At 52.8% G+C, this 21,325-nt stretch overlaps 1 protein-coding gene and 1 long non-coding RNA gene across 20 annotated transcripts in view; one reads left to right on the forward strand and one right to left on the reverse strand.

Annotated features, from left to right (window-relative positions):
* Positions 1-6,363: 6,363 nt before the first annotated feature.
* Positions 6,364-15,416, reverse strand: LOC119622340 (uncharacterized). Its single transcript, XR_005238988.2, has 4 exons — positions 15,006-15,416; positions 13,619-13,715; positions 10,141-10,380; positions 6,364-8,148 (listed from the first exon to the last, which is right to left on the reverse strand). It is a non-coding gene; the product is annotated as an uncharacterized lncRNA (long non-coding RNA).
* Positions 14,175-21,325, forward strand: part of DNM1 (dynamin 1) — a 50,852-nt gene continuing 43,701 nt past the window's right edge. For 13 of the 19 annotated variants that reach the window (XR_012094884.1, XR_012094882.1, XR_012094883.1 and 10 more), the window contains exon 1: positions 14,176-14,454. Coding sequence is in view for 15 of the 19 variants with exons in the window: in XM_073021967.1 (XP_072878068.1) it covers positions 14,294-14,454 (161 nt within the window). In the remaining 4 variants the exon portion in view is untranslated. Of the gene's footprint in view, positions 14,455-21,325 lie in introns of all 19 variants that reach the window. The other 6 variants (XM_073021970.1, XM_073021971.1, XM_073021972.1 and 3 more) reach the window with 1 other exon arrangement.

Raw genomic sequence — 21,325 nt, forward strand, 5'->3', positions numbered from 1 at the left:
CCGCGGTCCTGCGATCCTGGGGCCCCGCGCGGGGCTGCGGTGGGAGAGGGCGCTCAGTTAGCGGATGTACATTCATTCGAGGGACCCAGGCCAGGCGAGAGGACTGCCAAAGTCTTACAGTCCGGCAGGAGTTTGCCCACGGAGGGGTGGAGGGGGAGTCCACCTCAAAGTCCTTTCTCAGTAAATTTGGCTAAGGAAGGAATGGGTGAGGAGGGTAGAGTCCAATTATCAAAAAACAACCCTAGGGGCTGGGCGCGGTGGCTCCCGCCTGTAATCTCAGTACTCTGGGAGGCCGAGGCTGTAGGATCGATTGAGCCCAGAAGTTCGAGACCAGCCTGAGCAACACGGTGAAATCCCTCTCTACAAAAAATACAAACATTAGCCGGGCGTGGTGGCGGGCGTCTGTAGTCCCAGCTACTCAGAAGGCTAAGACAAAAGGATCACTTGAGCCCGGGAGGCACAGGCTGCAGTGAGCTGAGATCGCCCGGCTGCACTCCAGCCTGAGCCACAGAGCAAGAGCTGTCAAAAAAATAAATAGTCCGGGCGTGGTGGCCCACGCCTGTAATCCCCGCACTTTGGGAGGCCGAGGCGGGCGGATCACGAGGTCAAGAGATTGAGATCATCCTGGCCAACGTGGTGAAACCCCGTCTCTACTAAAAATACAAAAAAAAATTAGCCGGGCATGGTGGTGACTGCCTGTAGTCCCAGCTACTTGGGAGGCTGAGGCAGGAGAATTCCTTGAACCCGGGAGGCGGAGGTTGCAGTGAGCCGAGATCGCACCACTGCACTCCAGCCTGGCGACAGAGCGAGACTCCGTCTCAATAAATAAATAAATAAATAAATATTTAAAAATAAAAATTTTAAAAAGAAAAGGAGAGACAAAGAGAGCCCTGCTCCCTCATCCTGCACCTAAAATGGTCCTGCCCCCAAGGACCCCTTTAACAACCACCGTATCCCCCGTCCCCGCGCCGTAACAATCCTTGGCTACTAAGTAGTAATTCTTTTATTTATTTTTTATTTTTTCGAGATGGAGTCTCACTCTGTCCTGCAGGCTGAAGTACAGTGGTGCCATCTGGGCTCACCGCAACCTCCGTCTCCGGGGTTCAAGTGGTCCCCCCGCCCTCAGCTTCCGGAATACCTAGGACTACAGGCGCGGGCCACCACTCCCGGCTAATTTTTGTATTTTTTAATAGAGACGGGGCTTCACCATGTTGGTCAGGCTAGTCTCGAACTCCTGAGCTCAAGTGATCCGCCTGCCTTGACCTCCCAAAGTGCTGGGATTACAGGGGTGAGCCACCTCTCCTGGACTAAGTAGCAGTTCAGCCTCCCTTCTCTGTGGCTCCCTGCCTTGCGCGTGTCACAGCCCGGCGACTCCTCGCCCAGCCTTCCGCGCCGGGTTGGGCCGGCAGGGCGCGCGGGGGCGCTGGCGGTGCGCAGACCAGAGCAGGCGGAGCGCGTTGACTGAGGGTGCTCGGGCAGTAGAACTTGCGTGTCCATAAATCACTGCAGTCATGTGACGAGCACCGCTCCAAAGCTCTAGACTGGCTCTGCTGCAGACGGTTGCGGCCGAGGAGCCTAACTCGGCCTGGACTAGCCGCGGAAGAGCTAGGACTTAGAGGCGCGAAAGTGACTCGGCGAGGCCGGAGCGCGGGGTGGCTTCCGGGGCCCGGGGGACGTCGGCGCTTATGGGTGAACAGGCAGCCTGGAGGGTGGGGACTTGGAACGCTGGGCTGAGGAGTAGGCTTTATCCCTTAAGGGTAGGGAGCACAGGGAAAAGGGTGTGAACCTCATGAGTGACAGCATCAAATCTGCCAATTAGAAAACCCGTTCCCGTGAAAACCAAGAGGGAAGCAGTGAGGAGAGGGGCGAGTCAAGACTGCCCAGGCTCTACTGGGCACAGTGGGTCACCCCTGTAATCCCAGCACTTTGGGAGCTCCAGGCGAGTGGATCACTTAAGGTCAGGAGTTCGAGACCAGCCTGGCCAACATGGTAAAACTACGTCTCTACTGAAAATACAAAAAATTAGCCGGGTGTGGTGGCGGGCGCCTGTAATCTCAGCTACTCGGGAGGCTGAGGCAGAAGAATCGCTTGAACCCAGGAGGCAGATGTTGCAGCCGAGATCACATCACTGCATTCCAGCCTGGATGACAGAGCAAGGCTCCATTTCAAAAAATAAAAATGAAAGACTGCTCAGGCTGCCAAGCAAGCACGTTGACACCTTGATCTGGGTGCTAGAGTTGGAGAAGTCCAGAATTAAATCGTGACTCCCCTGCCTTGTGGCTAAGTGACACTTGCTGGGGGAGAGGCCTCTTAGCTGGTTTCCTCCTTGGTGAAATGTGTGCCCCCTCCTGGGGTGGTAAGGATGACATTACATAATGCTTAGCACTGGCACCTGGCACAGAAGTAGCTTAACAAATTGCCAAAGTGAAAAAACTAAAAATAATGCTTGTGCTGGTGAAGGTGGAAAGCCAGCACTAACTTCCTGTGTTGGTTCATCTTTCTGGAAAGCAATTTGCAAATTTTATATCAAGAATCTTGGGCCGATGTGGTGGCTCACGCCTGTAATCCCAGCACTTTGGGAGGCCGAGGCGGGCGGATCACCTGAAGTCAGGAGTTAAAGACCAGCCTGGCCAACATGGTGAAACCCCATCTCTACTAAAAATAAACAAATTAGCCGGGCATGATGGCAGACACCTGTAATCCCAGCTACTCGGGAGGCTGAGGCAGGAGAATTGCTTGAACCCGGGAGCCAGAGGTTGCAGTGAGCCAAGATTGCACCATTGCACTCCAGCCTGGGTGACAAGAGCGAAACTCCATCTCAAAACAAAAACAAAAAAAAGGCCGGGCGCGGTGGCTCAAGCCTGTAATCCCAGCACTTTGGGAGGCCGAGACGGGCGGATCACGAGGTCAGGAGATCAAGACCATCCTGGCTAACACGGTGAAACCCCGTCTCTACTAAAAATACAAAAAACTAGCCGGGCGAGGTGGCGGGCGCCTGTAGTCCCAGCTACTCCGGAGGCTGAGGCAGGAGAATGGCGTAAACCCGGGAGGCGGAGCTTGCAGTGAGCTGAGACCCGGCCACTGCAGTCCAGCCCGGGATACAGAGCAAGACTCCGTCTCAAAAAAAAACAAAAAAAAAAAAACAAAAAAAAAAAACAAAAAAAAAAATCTTGCACATGTTTTCCCCTTTGACCCAGTAACACCACTTGTAGGAGTCTAGCCTAAGAAAATAATCAGAAATGAGACTTTTACAAGATAGCAGGTTGTTCATGGAAACATTTATATATTTTTTTCTTTTTTCTTTCTTTTTTTTTTTTTTTTAAGACAGGGTCAGCTGGGCGCGGTGGCTTACGCCTGTAATTCCAGCACTTTGGGAGGCTAAGGTGCGTGGATCGCCTGAGGTCAGGAGTTCGAGACCGACCTGGCCAACGTAGTGAAACCCTGTCTTTACTAAAAATACAAAAAATTAGCTGGGTGTGGTGGTGGGCACCTGTAATCCCCGTTACTCAGGAGACTGAGGTAGGAGAATCGCTTGAACCTAGGAGGCAGAGGTTGCAGTGAGCCAAGTTCGTGCCATTGCACTCCGGCCTGGGAAACAAGAGCAAAACTCCATCTCAAAACAAAACCAAAAAAAGGAGGCTGGGCGCGGTGGCTCAAGCCTGTAATCCCAGCACTTTGGGAGGCCAAGGCGGGCGAATCACGAGGTCAGGAGATCGAGACCATCCTGGCTAACCTGGTGAAACCCCGTCTCTACTAAAAATACAAAAATAATTAGCTGGGCATAGTGGCAGGCACCTGTAGTCCCAGCTACTCGGGAGGCTGAGGCAGGAGAATGGCGTGAACCCGGGGGGCGGAGCTTGCAATGAGCCGAGATCGCACCACTGCACTCCAGCCTAGGGCACAGAGCAAGACTCCGTCTCAAAAAAAAAAAAAAAAAGAGACATGGTCTTGCTCTGTCTCCCAGTCTGGAGTGCAGTGGAACGATCACAGCTCACAGCTCACTGCAACCTTTCCCTCCCTGGCTCAATGGAGCCTCCTACCTCAGCCTCCTGAGCAGCTGGGACTACAGGCCCATGCCACCATGCCCAGCTAATTTTTGTATTTTTTTTTTAAAGACAGGGGTTTCACTATGTTGCCCGGGCTGGTCTTGAACTCATAGGCTCAAGTGATTCTCCTGCCATGGTTTCCCAAAGTGCTGAGATTACAGGTGTGAGCCACCACACTCAGCCAAAACATTATTTATAATAGCTGTCTGGAAAAGAATCAACTTTAGGGGAATAACTAAATAAGTCATGGTGTCACCTTTTTTTTTTTTTTTTTTTTTTTGAAACGGAGTTTGGCTCTGTCGCCCGGGCTGGAGTGCAGTGGCCGGATCTCAGCTCACTGCAAGCTCCGCCTCCCGGGTTTACGCCATTCTCCTGCCTCAGCCTCCCGAGTAGCTGGGACTACAGGCGCCGCCACCTCGCCCGACTAGTTTTTTGTATTTTTTAGTAGAAACGGGGTTTCACCGTGTTAGCCAGGATGGTCTCGATCTCCTGACCTCGTGATCCGCCCATCTCGGCCTCCCAAAGTGCTGGGATTACAGGCTTGAGCCACCGCGCCCGGCCCGGTGTCACCTTTTAAGGAACAGTGCACAGCCATCACAAATTATGTTTTCAAAGGATAAACACCCACAATAGGATGTGAAGTGAGCTCACCAGCTTATAAAATGCAGGCACATTACCATCCCAGGTGTGTAGTGGAGTGGACTCGTGTTTTTGTTTTGTTTTGTTTTTTTGAGACAGAGTTTTGCTCTGTCACCCCGGCTGGAGTGCAGTGATGCGATCTGGGCTCACTGCAGCCTCTGCCTCCTGGGTTTAAGTGATTCTTCTGCCTCAGCATCCTGAGTAGCTGAGACTACAGGCATGCGCCACCACACCTGGCTAATTTTTGTATTTTCTTTTTTTTTTTTTTTTTTTTGAGACGGAGTCTCGCTCTGTCGCCCAGGCTGGAGTGCAGTGGCCGGATCTCAGCTCACTGCAAGCTCTGCCTCCTGGGTTCACACCATTCTCCTGCCTCAGCCTCCCGAGTAGCTGGGACTACAGGCGCCCGCCACCTTGCCCGGCTAGTTTTTTGTATTTTTTTAGTAGAGACGGGGTTTCACCAGGTTAGCCAGGATGGTCTCGATCTCCTGACATTGTGATCCGCCTGTCTCGGCCTCCCAAAGTGCTGGGATTACAGGCTTGAGCCACCATGCCCGGCCTAATTTTTGTATTTTCAATAGAGATGGGGTTTCACCATATTGACTAGGCTGGTCTGGAACTCCTGACCTCAAGTGATCTACCCACCTTGGCCTCCCAAAGTGCTAGGATTACAGGCGTGAGCCACTGTGCCAGGCCTTCCAGACCTACTCTGCTCCAGTACTTTATCTATCTATCCCTTCTCATGGACTCTATCTATCCCTTCTCATGATGATGCCATATACTTTGATGATTATAGCTTTAGAATATGTTTACCCCTGATAGTGCAAGCCCCTGACATTGTCATTCTTTAAAAAGTTTTTGCTAATTCCCAATTATGTATTGTTTTTTCAGATACTTTATAGAATTTTGTCAAACCTTCCCCAGCCTCTGAAATCCCACCAGAATTTTTGTTTGTTTTTGAGGCAGAGTCTCGCTCTCTCGCCCAAACTGGAGTGCAGTGGTGCAATCTTGGCTCACTGCAACCTCTGCCTCCTGGGTTTGAGTGATTCTTGTGTCTCAACTTCCCAAGTAGCTGGGAATACAGGCGTGCGCCACCACATCCAGCTAATTTTTTGTATTTTTAGTAGAGATGGGGTTTCACCATGTTGGCCAGGCTGGTCTCGAAATCCTGACTTCAGATGATCTGCCCTCCTTGGCCTCCCAAAGTGCTGGGATTACAGGCATGAGCCACCAAACCTGGACCTCATCAGAGTTTTGATTGATGTTGCACTAAATATGTTTAAATTGGAGAAAAACTAACATCTTTACCCCCGGTTTTTCAGTTTAAGAAGGAAGTAAATGGGCCAGGTGTTATGACTCACACCCATAATCCCAATACTTTGAGAGGCCAAGGTGGGAGGATTCCTTGAGCCCAGAAATTTGAGACCAGGCTGGACAATATAGGGAGATCACCGTCTCTACAAATAACTAAAAATTAGCTGGGCATGGTGGTGTGTGCCTGTAGTCTCAGCTACTTAGGAGGTTGAGGTAAGAGGATCACTTGAGCCAGAGAGGTCAAGTCTACAGTGAGCCATGATCGTGCCACTGCACTTCAGCCTTGGCAACAGAGCGAGACCCTGTCTCCAAAAAAAAAAAAAAAAAAAAAAAAAAAGGAAGAAGGAAGGAAGGAAGGAGAAAAGAATGAGGTGAATGTCTCATTTATTTATTTATTTATTTGATACAGTCTTGCTCTGTCTTCAGGCTGGAGTGCAGTAGCACGATCTCTGCTCAATGCAACTTCTGCCTCCCAGGTTCAAGCGATTCTCCTGCCTCAGCCTCCTGAGTAGCTGGGACTACAGGCGCGTGACACCACGCCCAGCTAATTTTTGTATTTTTAGTAGAGATGTGGTTTCACCATGTTAGCCAGGATGGTCTCGATCTCTTGACCTCGTGATCCCCCCGCCTCAGGCTTTCAAAGTGCTGAGATTACAGGCGTGAGCCACTGCGCCCGGCCGTAAACGTCTCTGTTTATTCAAGCCTTGCATTAAGTTATGGTTTCACAGGCCTCTTCACCTAGTACCTGAATGATTTCTATAGTAGTTGTTATTGCTATTTTCCCAGTACTCTTTCTAATTGGCTATTGACTATAGCTTCTTTATCTTGTAACCTACCACCTCCCCACCTTGCACTATTTCTGTCCTCAGCAATGTTGTGTGCCCATGATGGTAGAAAGCACATGCCAAGTTGTCCTCATGTCCTTGGGACCCAGCTCAGAACCCTGCACATCACAGGTCTGTGTGGTGAAGGCTGATTAAATTAGTGAATGATGAGTGAATGAATGGATTGCTTCAGGATGCAATTTCCTCCCTCTTTCCTCGGGTTAGTGTTCATCATAGTAGCCCTTCGTGCCTTTGATATCTGTGTCCATCACCCTACAGAGGCACGTTCCAGTGAGGCACCTAGCATAGGTCATAAGGTGGGCCCCCCCCACCACCAGATGCCCCAGCTCAGAATCCCTGGGAACAGGCTGTATTCGGCAACAGCTCCAAGTCAGACAAGAGGCAGAGAAATATATAAGACCATATGCTTATCACGTGGCCTCCCCAGTGGCTGTCGCCCACCTGTGCCTTTTCCTAAAAATAAATGGAATGTGAAAGGCAGAGGACAGAGGCAGGGAATAGCCAGATGGGCACGAGCTTGTTGCTGCCTCTACCTTCCAGGGGACCCCAGGGTAGGTCCTGACTTAGGGCTCTAGTTTGGCCATCTCTGCCAGACAGGACTGACTTGTGGATAACAGACTCTGTTTCCTTCCTTACCGCATCCAGCCACACCCTCTGCTACCTTCACAACACCAAAGAAGTTTCTTTGTACAGTGCAATGGTGATGATGGTTATAATGACACTATTTGTAGCTCTCATTATTCACAGTTCCAGGCATTGTTGGATGATTTACCTAAGTTGTTATTACATTACTGAACCTTCACACAATCCTATGAGTTAGGGGTTATTATAATCCTCCTTTTACAGATGAAGAAACTGAATCTTTGGAAGGTAAAATGACTTGCCCAAGGTCATCAGGTTAGAAAGTGACAGAGGTGGGATTTGAGCACCAGGCAGTCTGGCTTCAGACCTAACCATGGCATGATTAGCACACATGGGCACCTGCCCTGTTCCAGGCTCACGGGGAGCCCTTCAACAGGAGATGAGGTGGTGCAGGCACAGACGCCTGGACTGCCAGAGCCCCAAAGCCCATAGGAAATAATAGTGCCCAGCCTGCAACATGTAGAGAAGGCCCAGTCTGACCCAGCTGTTTCCTCAGCAGTGACCCTGCCCCAGGCTGTGCCAGGTGCCCTTGTTCCATGCACCTGGTCCCCTTAACCCCTCCCCTGTGACTCCCATTCCAGCAGGATGATCCCTGTATCTTATTAACCTCTTCATCCCCCTGTTGTCTTGCTGAGATCTGGCACAAAGTAGCCACTGATCCATACCTGTGGAAAAAATGAATGAATGAATGAATGGATGACTCCAAAGAGCCAGACCCTGAGCAGACTTAGTGACTAAATATAATGACTTGACCCTGGAGCTGTGTACTAAGGCCACTGCTCCATTCAACTGGCATTTATTGAGCACCTACTGTGTATGTATACAACACAAGCACTGTCAGAAAGGGATCATGTTTTGGCCAGGCATGGTGGCTCACGCCTGTAATCCCAGCACTTTGGGAGGCCAAGGCGGGCGGATCACAAGGTCAGGAGATCAAGACCATGGTCAACATGGTGAAACCCCACCTCTACTAAAATACAAAATATTAGTCAGGCGTGGTGGCGAGTGCCTGCAGTCCCAGTTACTTGGGAGGCTGAGACAGGGGAATTGCTTGAATCCAGGAAGCGGAGGTTGCAGTGAGCTGAGATTGCACCACTGCACTCCAGCCTGGCGATAGAGCAAGACTCCATCTCAAAAAAAAAGAAAAAAAAAGAAAGGGCTCATATTTTATTTTATGTGCACTAAAAATATGCATTCTCCACACAGCATCCCTGGGAGAAAACCATCGATTATCAGAACTGGCATAGTGTAGGATGTAAATATGGAAGCTCTGAGTCAAACTGACATCCGTCCACACCTTGACTCCATCATTTCTTGGCTATATGACCTCAGACATGTTCTTCACTAACCTCTCTGTGCCTCAGTTTCCTCATCTGTCAAAGGAGGCTAATAAAACTTCTTTCTCGGCAGGGCACGGTGGCTCACGCCTGTAATCCCAGCACTTTGGGAGGCCGAGATGGGTGGATCACCTGAGGTCAAGAGTTCAAGACCAGCCTGGCCAACATGGTGAAACCCCATCTCTACTAAAAATACAAAAATTAGCCGGGCATGGTGGCACGTGTCTGTAATCCCAGCTATTTGGGAGGCTGAGGCAGGAGAATCACTTGAACCTGGGAGGTGGAGGTTGCAGTGAGCTGAGACTGCGCCATTGCACTCCAGCCTGGGTGACAAAAGCAAAACTCCGTCTCAAAAAAAAACTTCTTTCTCAAGGTTGGGAGACAGTACAGGTGAATCCCTCAGCACAGTAAATGGGCTGGGAGGAAATGCCCAGTAAACACTCCTGCTGTTAATAATCTGCCCAGGGCTGGGCGCGGTGGCCCACATCTGTAATCTCAGCATGTTGAGAGGCCGAGGCGGGTGGGTAATTTGAGGCCAGGAGTTCAAAGCCAGCCTGGCCAACATGATGAAACCCCATCTGTACTAAAAACACAAAAATTAGCTGGGCGTAATGGTGGGCATCTGTAATCCCAGCTACTCAGGAGGCTGAAGCAGGAGAATTGCTTGAGCCCAGGAGGCAGAGGTTGTAGTGAGCAGAGATCACACCACTGCACTCCAGCTTGGAGCTGGAGCAAGACTCTGTCTCAAAAAAAAAAAAAAAAAATTCTGCCCAGCACAGTTGGTGGTCAAAACTTTGGGAGCTCAGCCACGTATGGTGGCTCACACCTATAGTGCCAGCACTTGAGGAGGCCAAAACAGTAGGATCATTTGAAGCCAGGAGTTCAAAACCAACCTGGGCGACAAAGCAAGATCCCATCTGTACAAAAAAAAATTGTTTTAACTAACTGGCCATGGTGGTGTGCACTTGTAGTTTCAGCTATTTGGGTGACTGAGGCAGGAAGCTCACTTGAGCCCAGGAGTTTGAGGCTACAGGGAGCTGCGATTATGCTCCTGTAGCTCAATTCAGCCTGGGCAGCTGAGCAAGGTTTATCTTATCTCTAAAAATAAACCAAAGAACAAAAAAAAGCTTTGGGAGCTCAAGAGAGAGTAAAGAAGCCATTTCTTTTCTTTTCTTTTCTTTTCTTTTCTTTTTTTTTTTTTTTTTTTTTGAGAAGAAGTCTTTCTCTGTCACTCAGGCTGGAGTGCATGGCATGATCTCGGCTTGATGCAACCACCACCCCTGCCTCCCGGGTTCAAGCAATTCTCCCACTTCCAAGTACCTGGGATTACAGGCCAGGGCTACCATGCCCATCTAATTTTTGTGTATTCAGTAGAGACGGAGTTTTGCCATGTTGGACAGTCTGGTCTCGAACTCCTGGCCTCAAGTGATCCACCCGTCTTGGCCTCCCAAAGAGCTGGGATTACAGGCGTGGGCCACCGCATCTGGCCCTGAGATCCTTCTTTTCAACCAACTCTATGTGATACAGCAGCAGTATGGGATACTTAGTATGATCCCATTTCTGTAAAAACAAAATAGAACAAAATGAATATGTATATATATGAAAAACAAAGCCAGATAATAAAACCTAAGCTATAGTGGTTATCTCTAGGTGAGAGGATGACCAGAAGTTTTTAAATACTTGTGTAAAGTCTGGTTTTACAATAACTTTCAATATTGTAATTAGGGGGAAAAAAGTAAAAATAATAAAAGCTGGCTGGACATGGTGGTTCACAGCTATAATCCCAGCATTTTGGGAGGCCGAGGCGGGTAGATCATGAGGTCAGGAGTTTGAGACCAGCCTGGCCAAGATAGTGAAACCCCGTCTCTACTAAAAATACAAAAATTAGCTGGGCACGGTGGTGAGCGCCTGTAATCCCAGTTACTCAGGAGGTTGAGGCAGGAAAATTCCTTGAACCAGAGAGGGAGAGGTTGCAGTGAGCTGAGATCACACCACTGCACTCTAGCCTGAGTGACAGAGCAAGACTCCATCTCAAAAAGAAAGAAAGAAAGAAATACAAAAAATCAGCCGGGTGTGGTGGCACATGACTGTAGTCCCAGCTACTTGGGAGGCTGAGGCAGGAGAACCACTTGAACCCAGGAGGCGGAGGTTGCAGTGAGCTGAGATCGCGACACTGCACTCTAGCCTGGGAGACAGAGTGAGACTATGTCTCAAATAAATAAATAAATAAATAAATAAATTTTTTAAAAGGCTGGGTGCAGTGGCTCATGCCTGTAATCCCAACACTTTGGGAGGCTGAGGCAGGCAGATCACAAGGTCAAGAGATCGAGACCATCCCAGCCAACATGGTGAAACCCCGTCTCTACTAAAAATACAAAAATTGGCAGGGCATGGTGGCTCACACCTGTAATCCCAGCACTTTCGGAGGCAGAGGCGGGCAAATCATGAGGTCAGGAGATCGAGCCCATCCTGGCTAACACAGTGAAACCCTATCTCTACTAAAAATACAAAAAAATTAGCCAGGTGTGATGGCACGTGCCTGTAGTCCCAGCTACTTGGGAGGCTGAGGCAGGAGAATCGCTTGAACCCGGGAGATGGAGGTTGCAGTGAGCCAAGATTGTACCACTGCACTTCAGCCTGGGCAACAGAGCGAGATTCCATCTCAAAAAACAAACAAACAAACAAACAAAAAATACAAAAATTAGCTAGACGTGGTGGTGGCACATGCCTGTAGTCCCAGCTACTCGGGAGGCTGAGGCAGGAGAATCGCTTGAACCCAGGGGGCAGAGGTTGCAGTCAGCTGAGGTCATGCCACTGCACTCCAGCCTGGTGGCAGAGTGAGGCTCTGTCTCAAAAATAAATAAATAAATAAATAAATAATATTAAAAGCCCGCCATGATGCCCTCTAGGCGGACATCTATAAACTGCACCTCCTCCTGGTGCCACTCATCCAGGCTCCCATCTCTGCCTTCTTTTGTCCTCAGAGCATAATAACAGGTTGGCGTGGAACAGCTGCCAGGATGCAAGTTGTGTGGCACTGATGCTCCAGCTGTCTGGTGAGCTGTCATCATTGGCATCTTCACAGCTGCAGCTTAATAAGGGTTCCCTGAGCACCAGGCCTGGGCTGTGCCCTACACAGGCATTTGATCTATTATTATCCCCATTATCCAGATTAGTTAACTGAGGTTCAGAGACGTGGAGGGACCTGGGTCATGCAGCTTGTTTAAGGCCCAGATTAGGCTCCTAATCCACTCCCTTGTGCTACTAGGGAGAGGGCCTGCTTGTTCCCCATGTCTGCCTTGAAGATTCCTCCCAAGGGTCACTCTCTGATCACCATCTTCACAATAGCAACACCACCCTACCCCGCCCCTGTTTTCTGACTCTGCAGGGCACACCATCTAACAGGGCCATCGGTACTGCCCTATTTGCATATTGTCTGTCTTTTTCCACTGAATTGTCAGCCACATGTGGGTAAGAACTTTGTCCATTTTGCTCACTGCTTTATCTCTGGAGTCTAGCATAGTACCTGGCTCAACAAATACGCATTAAATGGATGAGTAAGTGAACAGTCTTCAATTCACAGACCACTTTGTCAGCAGTGCCCCCACACTGTTCACAGCACAGGGAAGTGACTCACTGACTCCCTATAAGCACAGTGTAGGCTAGCCTTCCCTTCCTAGCCTCCGCCATGAATACTAATTAGGTTTCTTAAATGCAGAGGTGGATGGCTGGGCTCAGGGCCCCATGGTCTCTCCGTGTGAAAGGGTAAGCAGGGCAGGATTGTAGGAGCCTTGGATTTGAATCCCACTGCTTTTATTTTATTATTATTTTTTTTTTTTTGAGACGGAGTCTCGCCCTGTCGCCCAGGCTGGAGTGCAGTGGCGCGATCTCGGCTCACTGCAAGCTCCGCCTCCCGGGTTCACGCCATTCTACTGCCTCAGCCTCCGGAGTAGCTGGGACCACAGACGCCCGCCACCTCGCCCGGCTAATTTTTTGTATTTTTAGTAGAGATGGGGTTTCGCCGTGTTAGCCAGGTGATCTCCCGACCTCGTGATCCGCCCGCCTCGGCCTCCCAAAGTGCTGAGATTACAGGCGTGAGCCACCGCGCTCGGCCGAATCCCACCGTTTTATGCTGTTTTACCACCAGCCTGATGGGCTGGAGCAAAGACTTCCAACTCTAGGGCAAGAGCTTCCAATTCTCCCAAGAAGGGCCTTTCAGGCGTCAGGGCCTCTGCTCTTGCTGGTCATTCAGCCTGGCATGCTCTTCCCCCGATCTGCTTGCTGCTGGCTCCTTCTCATCGTTCTGGTCTCTTCTTAAATGTCACTTCTGCAGAGAAGTCCCCCGACTCCTCCCAAGTCAATGTGAACTTTGCACACCCACAATGATACCTTTTTTCACACTGTTTATTTCCTCCATCCCTCTTACTATAAACTATTTTCTTTTTTTTTTTTTTTTTTCTTTTTTTTTTGAGACGGAGTCTCGCTCTGTCGCCCAGGCTGGAGTGCAGTGGCGCAATCTCGGCTCACTGCAAGCTCCGCCTCCCGGGTTCACGCCACTCTCCTGCCTCAGCCTCCCGAGTAGCTGGGACTACAGGTGCCCGCCACTGCGCCCGGCTAATTTTTTTCTGTTTTTTAGTAGAGACAGGGTTTCACCATGGTCTCGATCTCCTGACCTTGTGATCCGCCCGCCTCGGCCTCCCAAAGTGCTGAGATTACAGGCGTGAGCCACCGCGCCCGGCCCACTATTTTCATTTTTACTATTTCATGTATCTGCTTATTCATTTAGTGTCGGTCTCACCAGCTTGATGCAAGATCTATGAGGGCAGAGGCCTTGGCTGTCTTATTCGTCGCTCAATCTTCAGTGCCTAGGACAGGGCCTGGCTTCTAGCAGGTACCTAGAAAATATTTGTTGAATTCATGCTCCAACTTTCTCCTTCTAGAAACAAGGAAACTGAGGACCAAAGGCAGAAAGCGACATGTTGGAGATCAGAGTCAGGATCTAGGGGTCGAAGGCAGCGAGGTGAAGGGGAACTCCGGGTCAGGAAGCTGTGACCTCAGAGGAAGCCCATCTACTCTCCAGGCCTCAGTTTCCTCATCGGTTAAGATAGAGTGAAACAGCCATGACCACTATCCAAGAGGCCTGGTACTAGGAGTGAGACCCCACCCATTGACAAATATATTCTGCGCAGCATTCGTCCGCGCACCCTAGACACTGCTAAAGCACCCCGAAAGCCGCAGAAGGTTAAAACTACGACACCCATGGTGCCCCGGGCGGCGCCTGCGCACGGCGGCCGGCCCTCAGCGTCGCGGGCTCCCCCTAGCGGCTTCCAGGAGTGGTGCTCGCTCCGATCCCCGAGGGGCGGGGGCCGCGCGGCTCAGGCAGTCGGGGCGCGAGGCTGCAGCGGCGGAGCCGGAGTCGGAGCCGGGAGCGCGAGCGGCGGCCGGATCGCAGCCTGCGGGGCCCGCCGCAGCCATGGGCAACCGCGGCATGGAAGATCTCATCCCGCTGGTCAACCGGCTGCAAGACGCCTTCTCTGCCATCGGCCAGAACGCGGACCTCGACCTGCCGCAGATCGCCGTGGTGGGCGGCCAGAGCGCCGGCAAGAGCTCGGTGCTCGAGAATTTCGTAGGCAGGTAGGCGCGGCGCGCCCTCAGGCGCCGACCCCCGACCCCCAGGATCCCCGGAATCCCTGCCCGGGGCACCGACGGCGCGGCGACCTCGCAGCCCCCGACGCTGCACCCGCGGCCGGCGCGCCCCCCACCCCCAGCCGGAGCGAGGCGGCCCTCCCCACCTCGAGAGCCCCTCCGGGCAGCAGCGCCGCCCGCTAGTCTGCAAACGTCGTCAAGCCTCGGGCTGCCGAATCACGCCCCCTCCTCCGTCCCATCCTTTAGGGCAGACAACCCTCTGCCAGAAGCCCCGGTCAAAGGGCTGCCCCCCGCCCCCAACATGGGCATGGAGAGAGCCCGCATTACTCAGCGCCTCCGTTGGGCTCCGGGAGTCCCTTGGAGCGGGCAGCACCCGGGGGCAGCGGCCCCCCCACCGGACTCTATGGAGGACATCCTCCTACCCCCATGGGAATTCCTGGGCCGTGGCAGGGGTCAGACCCCCACCCCAGTCCCTAGAAGAGGACGTAGTCCCCTGGGCATCGAGGACCCGGTACGGCCTCCCCCCGGCACACACACACCTCTGCGGCTCCCGCCGCCATCCGTGCGCAGCGCGGCGGAGGGGGGAGGCGCGGGCTGCAGGATGAGGAAAGGAAGAGGGGAGGAGAAACCACTTCTTATCCTTTTCTGAGCAGCCGGCCCCTTGCTTCGCCACGGCCCCTGGGTGGGGGGCGCCTCTCAGTGTCGCCCTCCCCCTTGGCCTGGCCAGAGGGATCGTGATGGAGGGAGAGGCGGCAGAGGGCAGAGATGACTAAGACAGGGATGGCGGGAGGGGGGAGCCATTTGCAGAACCTAATCCCCCTCCCGCCTCTGATCCCACAAGGCGCTGGGAGGCCTAGGTGGCGGAGAGGGGAGCAACCACAAAGACAAAGGGTCCTGGGTTTACGGGGGCAGGCAGGGTCGTGACCCCCAGGCTCTCCCCAAACCCCCAGAGGGAGGAAGAAACAGTTTTTCTGGTGCTGAGGAGAGAGAGGAAAGATAGGAGCTCTCCAGGTACTGGAGGTGGGATGGGGGGCTGGGCAGACTGGGAGATGAAGTGAGAGAGTTTACACTGACCCCCTCTTTCATCTCCCCCCCATCTTCTTCAGAAATCCTTGCTTTCTTCCAATGACCTTCAGGGCCAAAAAAGTGACTGGCACATGGGAGAGGGAGGCAGGGGTCCTTCTCCGCAGAGGGACAGCAGTTCTGTCCAAGCCAGGTTCTGCTGCAAAACCTCAGGCAAGTCACTTGCCCTCTCTGAGCCTTAGTGTCCCCATCTCTAACAGGGACAGTGGGACTGGATGGTTGTTCCTGCCCCTCAAATGTCCTGGGAAACCCATGCCAGCCCTAGAGGTGAGAGGGAGAGGGCCTGACTGGAGCCACGTATGTGTGGGATGTTGGAATGCCACCGTGGGGGCGGCCGTGCCTATCTGGTCAGCAGAGGGGGAGGCATCTGTCTCTCCGATGGCTCCTGCAGAACCCTCTTCTGATCACATGACCCCCAGAGCTGCAGAGACCCAGGCAAGAGACACGCAATGAGCCCCTTCCCCAAGGGCCGGCAGTCAGGGACAGCCAACAGTTTAGAGTGGAGAAACCATATTCCTACCTCTCCTCCTTTGAATGTTGGCTGAATTCCTGCCCCACGCCAGGCTGCGTGCTCCAGGCTTGGGGTAGGGAAGAGACCAACTGGTGATTTCAGCCCCCATCTACTGAGCCCATCCTATGCACCCCCCTAAGCTGAGTCAGTCATAGGCTCACAGGAGCTCCCAAGAGGCAGGTGCCATGATGCCCATCCTACAGATGAGGAAACTGACACCTGGAGGTTAGATGCCTTGCCCAAGGTCACACATTCAGGAAGGGCAGCAGCTGTTAGACTCCAAAGCCCAGTTCCTAATCTTGACGCTGCACATCCTCTGAGAGCCGGGTCCTGCACCAGGCACAGGGACGAGCGGGTGGGTGGGCCTCCATTTCCCCACCTGTGGAATGGGAATGCTGACAGCCGCTGTCCTGCCTTCCTGAGAAGGTGACTGTGGGCTCCACTGAGTTCATGGGTGGAAAGGTACTTTTGTAAACATGTGGGACAGGGCGTTGATAGCCAATTAGGCTTGGGGACCTGCATGCCCAGCCCCTGCCCTCCTGGAGCCCATGATGCAGGGGCCAGCCCTGACCACGGCAGATTTCAGCAAGTGCTTGCTGGCTGAGTGGCAGAGCAGGGTATGGACTGTACCCCAGGAGGCCTGGGCCCTCTGGCTGCCCTCTGCACCCCAATGCCCTTGGCCATGGTCCCCGCAGGAGGATGTGCAGGGTGTCCAGATGCAGGCTCAGGGCAGGGGAGGGGGCTTAGGTTGATGTGAAGGAGTAGGCAGGAAAGCATTCATGATCCCCTGAAAGCTAGTGAGAAGGCCAGGAAAACTGAGGCTCAGTGGGTTCCACCATCTCAGCCTGACAGCTCCTTCAAGGGCTCCTGACCTCTCCAACAGGGCTCAGTCCCCAGCCTAGTGAGCATAGTAACAGCCATTCTGTCTCCTGGGGCTTTCCAGGAGCCAATCCCCCATGGAAAATGCTTCAAAGGAAAATGCATCAGGGCTGCCCCAGGTCCATCTGGGCTTCTGGGCGCTCAGGAGGATCTTGCTGTCAGCTCTGCAATGGAGGTACCGTTGCAGCTGCCTGGGATGCTGCTAGAACTTGTCTGGGTCTATACTATTTCTTCACCCCCTTCCCTTTTACAGAAGGGAAAACTGAGGCTAATTCATTCAGTCATTTAGTAAACATTTGTGGAGGGTGCACGATGTCTCGGCACTATGGTGGAAAAGACCAAGGCTCTGCATTGCAGAGGGAGAAACTCAGAAGACAACTGGAAAATGTGGTCAACGTCAGGGAGGGGAGCGGGGCTGCTCTCCCAAGGGAGGTCAGAAGTCTCCAGGAGGAGGTGGCATCTGAGATGAGAACCGAGGGATGAGAAGCTGTGTAACTTGCCGGGGTGGGAGAGTTCCGGGCCGAGGGAAAGGTGCAAAGGCCCTGGGGTAGCAAAGAATTTGGTGCCTTTGAGGAACAGAAAGGACCCCCTGTAGCTGGTGTTTGGCTAGCAAGGGGGAGACGGGACCTGAGAGACAGGCAGGGGCTAGATCTACAAAGCCCTTAGGCCACGAGGAGTGAGGAGTTTGGGTTTATTTTCTCTCTTGTGGGAAGCTTTTTAGTAGTGGAGTGACTTGAGCTGATTCTAGCAAGGGTGTGACTTGGGGAGGGGGTGAGGGAAAAGGCAGGAGACTGGTGGGGAGGCTGCTGCAGTGGGCAGAGGGTAGTGGGGGTCCTGAACGAGGGCTTTAGCTGCAACGAGAAGGAGAACGGTGGGTGGGTTTCAGGATATATTTTGGAGGAAGTCCTGCTGGAGGATGAATGTGGAGGGTGAGGAAGGAGGAATCAATGATGACGTCTGGGATTTTGACCTGAGCTCCTGGGTGGGTGTTGGTGCCATTAACAGAGTCGGGAAGAGTAAGGAGGAGCAGACTGGGGGGACGGGGGAAGACCAGGGTTTGGTTCTGAACATATTGAGCCTGAGATGCCTGTTAGACTTCTGAGTGGAAGATGTCAACTGGCAGTTTGGTGATGCAAGTCGGGAGCTCAGGGGGAAGGCGGGCTGGAAATAAAAATTTGGAAGTCGTTGGTGTAGAGATGGGATTTAAACCCGAGAGTAGATGAGCTCATCCTGGGGGTAAGTGTAGACGGGGGAGTGTTTGTGGACCTAGCACACGCCAGCCTTTCATGAACAGACGCCTGGTGCCCTAGGCCAAAGGGGACCTCCTCGCTGTCCCTCTAGCTCCTCTTTATCACCCCCGCCCCGCTACACCCCCCACCCCAATGCTCCTTTAGGGCCAAGAGTGGGTTGTCCTGGGACAGGCCAAGTCCGGTGGGAATGTGGCAGAGGAGCCGAGAGCATGCTGTGAAGTCAGACCTGCTGAGTTTGAAGCTCAACTCTGCCACTTACAAGCAGAGAATCCCTGGGCATGTTCCCCAAACCCTGCCCAGCTGCTATTTCCTCATCTGTAAAATGGGGATAATAATAGCACAGCCCTTGTGAGATTATGAGTGTTGAAACAATCCCCAGGAAGCACTCAGAGCAGGGCCTCGCATGGAGGACACGCTGCTTCTATCCCTGCCTGGGCATAGACAGGCAAGCCCCCTGGTATGGTGTGGGCTGGGAGGTGCACCAGGATGGGGGCACCGGTTGGGGATCTTCTCCATCCAGGGTAGGGTAGGGGTCCTGATGAGCGACCCTCTGCCCAGAGCCCAAGGAGCAGCCTGGGGGGAAGGGTTTTAGGTTTCCCCATGACTCTGCGTACCCCCCCGACCCCCAGGCTTCCTGTCTGCCCCAATGCCCTTGTCCCTTCCGCCACATTCTTTTTTTTTTTTTTTTGAGACAGAGTCTCGCTCTGTCACCCAGACTTGGAATGCAATGGTGCGATCTCAGCTCACTGCAACCTCCACCTCCCAAGTTCAAGTGATTCTCCTGCCCTAGCTCCCCGAGTAGCTGGGATTACAGGCATGCACCGCCATGCCCAGCTAATTTTGGTATTTTAATAGAGATGGAGTTTCATCATGTTGTCCAGGCTGGTCTCAACTCCTGACCTCCAGCGATCCACACACCTCAGCCTCCCAAAGTGCTAGAAATAGAGGCGAGAGCCATGGCACTCAGCTCCTTCCTCTGCATTCTATCCCAGCATGGACGTGGTGCTGGTCTCTGGCCTCTGAGAGCCCCTTTCTTTGTCAGACGTAGCCTTTCCCGGGGAGACAGCCCACTCCCCACGATTAAGCTCTGTCTCTTCCTCTGAACACACCGGGATGCATCATAGCGGTCCCATTTCTCAGATTTGGAGATGGAGGCCAAAGACTATTAGGGGATAAATGAGACATCCTAGGCAGAGTGTGGATGACTTGGAGGGGGCAGAGGGAACTGACATTTCCTTGGCACTTGCCGTGTGCCGGTCCCTGAGGATACAGCTGTGAATCAGCCAGACCCATCCTGCTTGGGAGGCTTGCAGCTGATCGGGGCAGACAGACATGAAATCCACAAAGAGCACGTTTGTTGTGTGTTTTGAAGGAGGCTGCTTCTGTGTTGCAAGGAACCTGACATTGAGGGGAGGGGAGCTTTCTGGGCCATCAGAAGGCCTCCTGAGGAGGTAGCATTTAAGACCGGACCTGAGCAAGACTAGGACGTGGTCAAGCCAAGGCGTGGACTGGTGCAGGTGCAGGGACCGTCCTGAGCAAAGGCCTAGGGGGAAAAGAACCCGGATGAAGGGTGAAGGGCAGTGTGGCTGAGTGGGGAGCAGAGGCCAAAGGTGAGACTAGGAGGGTTGGGGAGGCGGGGCTTGAGGGGCCTGTTAGGGGCCCTTTGACAGTCCCCAACCCACCTGGGGAGCTGCCACACTCTGCTCCGTCCTCTGCATGCTCAGAGCATGCACCTGCCACGTGCTAAGCACACACTGCCTGTGGGCCACATGTGGAGCACACCCCTGAGGCTGGACACATGGAAATGCACCCATCCACAGCCAGAGGACATCCTCTCCAAACCCACGCCCCACCGTGGCCCAGAGGAGCTGGAGTGAAAGTTGACCCTGGCAGACAGTATCTGATCTTGGCGCCAGGAGAATCGAGTTTCCCAGGCCCTGGCTGGGTCAGAGGGTCGGACTCAGGGACGGGGGTGCAGGTAGGAGAGTGGAGAGAGTGGGCAGGGCAGGAGTGGAGGAAGCAGGTCATGGACACAGTACTGTCAGGCATGGAGAAACGGACGCCCACGTGCCATATGTCTATGTATTCCAGTTATAAATCAAGCTGAGGAATTGCTAAATGCAATGCGTTCTGCCCTCCCACCATAACAAATGCACCTTCATCACAACCTGGCCAGCTGGGTTTGAATTCAGAATTTCAGACTCCTTGGAGTTCCGTGGTGGATGTGGAGGCGTGGGGACACAGGTGTCCCCTCTCCCCGGGCTGCCCCATCATTTCCCTCTTTATCCCTCCAGGGTTCACTGGTGAACACCCCAGCCCTCATATCCCAGCTGCAGAAAGGACCCACCTTGGGCCTGAGCTGGTCCCCACATGGGCCTGGGTGGTGGGCTTGGAACTGCTTGAGAGGGAATTCTGGTGCACGTGAGCGTAGCCTACGAGGGGAGCACAGGCTCCAGCTGGGCACCTCCCCTGGCCCCTGGGGAACTCTTTGCCCCACGGGGAGGGTGAGGCCAGGGGAGGTCCAGAGAGGGACCCCTAAGGACAGTACTGATGTCTTCTATCATCCAAAGTTTTTGTTTTGTTTTGTTTTGTTTTGTCTATTTTGTTTTGTTTTGTTTGAGAAAGGATCTCACTCTGTCACCCAGGCTGGAGTACAGCCGGGTGATCTTGGCTCACTGCAACCTCCGCCTCCTGAGCTCAAGCCATCCTCCCACCTCAGCCTTCTGAGAAGCTGGGATGACAGGCATGCGCCACCACACCCGGCTAAGTATTTTATTTTATTTTGTGTAGAGATGGGGTCTCACTATATTGCCCAGGGTGGCCTCAAACTCCTGGACTCAAGTGATCCTCCCACTTCGGCCTTCCAACCAGGTTTTTATTTTATTTGTGTTTATTTAGCATTATTATTATTATTAGAAACAGGGTCTTGCTCGGTCACCCAGGTTGGAGTGTGGTGGCACAATTTCAGCTCACTGTAACCTCTGCCTCCTGAGTTCAAGCGATTCTCCTGCCTCGCCTCCCAAATAGCTGGGACTAATGGGCACCCGCCACCATGCCCAGCTAATTTTGTGTTTTTAGTAGAGATGGGGTTTCACCATATTGGCCAGGCTGGTCTTGAACTCCTGACCTCAGGTGA

This window comes from Chlorocebus sabaeus, chromosome 12, assembly GCF_047675955.1.
Source record: "Chlorocebus sabaeus isolate Y175 chromosome 12, mChlSab1.0.hap1, whole genome shotgun sequence".
In the NCBI taxonomy this organism is placed as follows: domain Eukaryota; kingdom Metazoa; phylum Chordata; class Mammalia; order Primates; family Cercopithecidae; genus Chlorocebus; species Chlorocebus sabaeus.